This window comes from Helobdella robusta (genome assembly GCF_000326865.2).
Source record: "Helobdella robusta unplaced genomic scaffold HELROscaffold_2, whole genome shotgun sequence".
NCBI classification, from domain to species: Eukaryota; Metazoa; Annelida; class Clitellata; order Rhynchobdellida; family Glossiphoniidae; genus Helobdella; species Helobdella robusta.
This window is the reverse complement of record NW_008704083.1, coordinates 6,987,155-6,993,393: the sequence shown is the minus strand read 5'-3', so window position 1 is coordinate 6,993,393 and position 6,239 is coordinate 6,987,155. Positions and strand designations below refer to the sequence as shown.

General features: G+C 34.1%; 1 protein-coding gene across 1 annotated transcript; it reads right to left on the bottom strand.

Annotated features, from left to right (window-relative positions):
- Positions 1-226: 226 nt before the first annotated feature.
- Positions 227-5,651, bottom strand: HELRODRAFT_160602 (hypothetical protein; the record flags this gene model as incomplete). The annotated part of the gene is made up of 8 exons (XM_009017552.1): positions 227-301; positions 566-765; positions 919-1,071; positions 1,845-1,951; positions 2,451-2,590; positions 4,399-4,504; positions 4,679-5,423; positions 5,624-5,651. The coding sequence occupies 8 exons, from the start codon at positions 5,649-5,651 to the stop codon at positions 227-229; spliced, it is 1,554 nt and encodes a 517-aa protein (XP_009015800.1).
- Positions 5,652-6,239: the final 588 nt, after the last annotated feature.

The following is a 6,239-nucleotide window of genomic DNA, read 5'->3' as shown; positions in this document are numbered from 1 at the left end:
GTTATTATTTTTATTGATGTTGTTGTTTCTAGCAATACCATCGCTGTTCACATAATCCACCAATGCTGTAGATTATTTTCGCGATTGCATACGCGTGTGTTTGTGTACGCTTAACTCGAAAAACTTTTGCTGTGTTGTGTTACTTTTTAATTTACAACAACACAACAACAAAACAACGTTGTTTAAAAGTGGAATTTAAAACAATTGAATGTTGCTAAAAATAATTTCATTCTCTCTTCTTAAAATAATCACTAACAAAGCGGATTACAAGCTGCGTAGGAGATGGAGAGTCATCCTTCCTCTTGAGAGGATGAAGATGTTGAATAGGAAAAAATTATTGCGCTCAAAAATGCAAAACATGAAACGCGCGTCTCAAAGTAATTCATCAACAACTGAAACAACTGAAACACAATATAAAATTTTTTTTTTGAGAAAAAAAAACCTTTTGAATGTGATATGTAAATGATATGCAAATCAAATGTAGTCAGTAATGAACATTATGGTGTGCAAGAGTTTTGTAAAGGGTTTGTGAGTGTTAATAAAAAAGTTTTATATATAAACTAACGTGATACATAACAGTGGTCCACCCTTCCATGGTTATGCATTGGAAGACGGTCAACATGGACAGCCCGAAGTTGTTGAAGTTTGTTATGCCATCATTGAGACCCTTCCAACTCTCCAGCCTCTTCTCGCACGTGTAACCTTCCGGACATTCAAATCCCCTGCCGCATGGATGCATTTCATCGTCGTCAAAGAGCTCGGAGTCTGCAAGTTAGCAAGTCGTTGTTTGTTCTGATGACGTTTCAATCACTTATTTTAAACACATTGACAGTTCAAATGACAAATTTTCAAACAAAACAACAACAATGATTCCGAACACAACAAGAAAGACGACGACGATGACATAACTATACCGACCATCTTCAATGGAATAACAAGTTTTGTTGAGTTCGCCGCAGAACAACTCCAAACCAACAATAGCATACACGATGATGACGAACAGGACCAGCAAGGCAATGTGGAAGAGAGGCACCATGGCTTTCAGGATGGAGTTCAAAACCACCTGAAGACCTTAGGAGGGAATTGAATTTCATTGATACATTGTTAAGCAACTTTTCTTGAACTATAATTCAACATTGAGTCAACATTTTATTACTAGTTAAATATTTAACAATATATCTTACATTTTTTAAGTTTTTAAAAAGTTCTTATATGATGAAATTTTCGTATGTAAGCAAGTTTTTTTTGCCATGCATCTTTAATTGAGCAGTGCTATAGAAAGGTTATTTCGTCCATTCAGATGTCATTCATTCACCTCGATGCCTATAATGCAAGTTCTCTCAACAGGCACGCCTCTTTTGGTTTTAATTGAACATTTCATCCACAGCTTCATTTACTTTCGTGAATTCAACGTCGTGCATTCAACAACAAAAGTTTAAAAATGCAAATTATAAGAATTACTAAAAACAAAATTTTTACTTCTGGCGATGAATTTTAGAAAACAAAATTAATTATAGTATTCTTCATTTAAATTTTTGAACACGTGAAATAAAATAACAACGAATTAATTTATTAAAAATATTCATCAATAAAAGGATGACACAAATCAAATCAACTGTTTTTGATAAATTCAAAAAACCTGGCTCTAAAATCTTGTCTCATTTTTCAACTCACAAAATTATTTAGTTGTTGTTGTTGTTGTTATGATAAGCACAACAAATGGAATATAACTTTTGAATTCACTAAACTGAACAACTCAACAACAACATATAACAGTTACTAAATCTTACACAGTTTACATGCAAACTGAATAAAGATTGATCATATCACAACAGGCCACAAACTTGGAACTCCAGAGACCAGTTTGAGAGGTCTGAGAACACGGAATGCCCGCAATGCCTTCACGTCGAAGCCACCGTGTGCGTAGTTGTTCAATATGACACTCATCGCACTGGAATTATTCAAAAATTATTTTATAACTTTTTATTTATTTTTCACTCTTTTTTTCGTGAAATTCATGTAATCTTTCAAAATAACTGTCCGACAAAAGATTGGCAGTTGTAGGTCGTAAATGAAAATTGCTTATGAAAAATTTGTCTTGCTGTTGATTCTAGTGTGATTCCTTGTGTGCTTTTAATATTATTTCGTGAAATGAATTTTGAAATTGTACAACTGACTGTCAGAAAAAATATTAACAATATTTGCTTCAATCGATAATGGAGGTAATATATAATTCAGGTTTGTATTATATTAACCCGCGTGAAAAAAATTAGGTGAACTCTACAAACTCAGTTGCTCTGCTTGCGAATAATGTTACTGTAAATAAATACGTTGTGAAGCATTTCAGCCATAACATCATAGCAGATGCTGATCACTTTGTACACTGTCGCGTTTTTTAATAGGTCCAAATTAATATGAATTATAACACTAAGAATCGAAAAGTCACGAACCCGATGACGACGATGACAAAATCCAGAAAGTTCCAGCCGCTCCTCAGATAGGCACCTGGATGCAGCAGGAACCCGAATGCAATTATCTTCAGTATGGCCTCCCCCGTGAACACGACCAGGAACACGTACTCAAATGTTTCCTGCACGTTTGATTGAATGAACAAATGAATGAACGAATGAATGATGCATTCATTGAATGGTCGTTAAAAAACACTTGATTTACATTCACACCAATCAAACTGGACAAATAAATAATCGAAAGATCAGTTGATTTGTGGCAGATTGCGATATTATTGCAGCAAGTGCGGATATGATGTGTAATAGATTTGCTTCATAAAACTTTATGAATGTTGTTAGTAAATTATTTTATAGCATGTTTACGGTCAATAGCGTATTTTATGGCAAACAAAAGCGCTTCTGATATCATCCTCTATAAAGCAAACACATTGTTACAGTCGTATTTTGAAGATGCATTTTGATGAGTTAAGTTAAATTTGATCCAAGTGAGAGCCTGAAATACTCTGCTCTTGCTTGTTGTTGGCTTCATAATTTCAACCAATCACATGTTTTTGTCAATAAATCCAGAAAACATTTACTGCTGCATGCCTCATTTAACAAATGAAACCGTAGAATAACAAAGGAAGATTTTGTTGTTTTGTGTCGCTCAGCATCAATATTTGCATAGAGATGCATTAATCATCAAGCATCCGTACAGCACACGTAGTGTTGTTATTACAAATGAATGAATGTTTGCACCGCCAAACACGTGTGCATGTGCGTGCATGTATGATCATGTATGTGCATGTATGATCATGTGCATGTGTGTGTATAGTGTATGAATGTGCATGTGTAAGTATGTATGTGCATGTCTGTATGTATATGTATGTATATGTATGTGCATGTGTGTGTTTCTGTGTGTGTATGTTCGTGTGTGTATGATCGTGTGTATGTATGTCTGTGCATGTGTGTGCGCGAGAGTGTACAAACATTTGCTTGTTTCCTAATTAACGGATGTAATGTTGTTTGTAGAAGCAGCTTGTGAACGCCGATAAAATGCTTGAACATATTCACGTCTGAATTTTTCATTCAGTTCTTATTCAAATATCCGCTACATGTAAAAAAATATTAACATAATTTCTAAACATGTTTCACAGATGTTGTTCATTTGTCTTACGTACGGTCATCATTTATAAATACAAAAAGTATGAATGAGATGTTGATGTGAGCAAGTAGAATTAATATTCATGAGCTGGTGATGGTAGGCCACATAATTTGCATAATCGTCCTCCCTTTGCTTCTTGATTCAACATTCCAAAATATGATTATTTCGATCAACACGTGCAATTAAAAAGGCTTTCGTAGCAATTTGATGAAAAATACTTTCAATCTTATTTGTTGATTATTTTCAGAGACTCAATACAACGCACAAAACAACTGCTAATGTCCGATTCACATTAGCAGTTATGTCCCATTCACATCATTCGCACTTTATAGCGGTGCAAACTCAAGCAAGCTTTGTCCCATTCGCTATCCAAAATTTTTATTGAAACGTTCAACGTTTCATGTCAACGCAAATTATTTTAAATGTGGTGAAACTTAAATGTGAAAAATAGACTTAAATTAAAGAACAAATCTCATTTGAAAAAATTTTTGCTTGCCCAAACAACAGTGTACACGCATGTAATTATTGATGTATGCATATTATTTGCGTTAAATTACAATAGCAGATAAGCTCATGAATAAATAAATGTTTCTAAATTTTATATAAAATAAAACAAATCTGAAAAAATGGACAGTTGAAAATTAATCAGTGAAATATTCATGAAAATGCGAAAATGTAGAACTTGTCATTGTTGAAATTTTGAAATAAATTAAATATGGCGAGTTTGTAAGCAATTAGTACATTACCACGGATTAAAGAACGGGACAAAAAATGTTGTCGACCAACCAGGAAGTCGTTTATGCTGTTGGAGTCTGAGCCGGAGAATGGAGTGTAGATGGCCAGGGCCACGCAGTTCGCAAAGATGGTCAACAATATGAAGTATTCAAAAAGTCTGAAAATTATTTCAAATTATTAAAAGTAGTGGGAAATTTATTATCGACAACCGCTGCTTCAACAGCTTAAATAAAAATTAAGAAAACTGAAACAACATGACATAACGGTCGCAAACACAACACATAATTTTGAAAAAGTATCTACAAAGAAGAATAAAAAGAATCAATCTCACTTGTAATCACAAATACGTATGCATAATTTTCGGACAGGGTTGGTTAGTGTCAGGCAAAAGAGCGCTCGGGGCGGCTTGATGTTAGCGTTTAGGTTGGGCTTCCGAGGTGGTGGTCGGGGTGGACGAGGTGTGGTGGTGTGGCCGGCTGCAGCTCCACCCGCCTGCTGTAGTCGCTGTTGCTGTTCGATTGCGTTGAGCATGTTGTCGTCAGTTAACCAATCAGGTGGTCGGTTGATAGACGTGCATCGTGATATGTTGCTTGGCCGTCGTAAGGTCACTCCATTTGGAGCAACACTGAGGAGGTTGTTGTTGTCGTTGTTGAGAAGCGGTTGTGATTCGGGCTGCTCGCTGTTTAACGTGCGGTTGCTTGACGATCGGACGGTAAGAAGAGGTAAAGCTGGTTTCGCTCCTTCGTTGTTTGCTAGCTGCTGACAAGAAGTATTAATTTGCTTAAATTTTTGTAAATCGTTGTAACTGCTGGACGCAATTTGTTTTAATTCTACGCAATCAGCAAATGATAGCCTCCTAACACGTTGCTGACTGCTTGGTGGCTGTGGTACTGACAGTTGGTAGTTGCTGTTTCGACTGTTTCTTGCGCTGTCGACGTCGTCGCTGCAATAGTTGCTGCTCGCACTGCTGTGGAACGATTTGACGCTTCTTCGATCAGTTACATCGACAGCCGACAGATAAGGAGTTCCCTTGTATATCTGATGACCTGACGGTGCTTTGCTCTGATTGGATTGCTCTTCAAGGGGTAAATTATCATTTCAAAATTTAAATAAGTTTCATTTAAATGTCAAAATATTCCTGTTTGATTAAAATTTGTCAAAAATTTGTAATAATATTAAAATTATTTTTGTAATCAAATTTTGCATTTAAATGCGGAAGATTAACAGGAAATTAATTACAATTTTTCTTCCGTTGTCAATGTAAAAATGCCATGACGTGCATTCGATTCTTTCATTTCAAACATTTTCATATACATAAATGTGTATATATATATATATATATATATATATATATATATATATATATATATATATATATATATACAATATTCTATAAATATCGTTTGTAAACGAACTACACACATATTAACGCCAAACATTCGGTAGAATTTATAGAATATTGTAAATATATATATAAATATATGTATATATATATATATATATATATATATATATATATATATGTTGGTAATAGACCATAATTTTTACAATATTCTATAAATTCTACCGAATGTTTGACGTTAATATGTTTGTGGTTTGTTTAATTACCTTCTTTTTAAACGAACTACAAACATATTAACGCCAAACATTCGGTAGAATTTATAGAATATTGTAAATATATATATATATATATATATATATATATATATATATATATATGAAATCTAATTAAATTTAGAATTTATATAGCGCCAATTATAATTGCTTCTCATCATCAGCGCTCTCCTCACATGAATTGCTAATAGTTAAGGGATAACATGTTGAAAGCAAAGCCATCATCGGTGGAGATCACAAGGAGTTACGTAGTCAAAAATGAAGTCAGAAATTGAAGA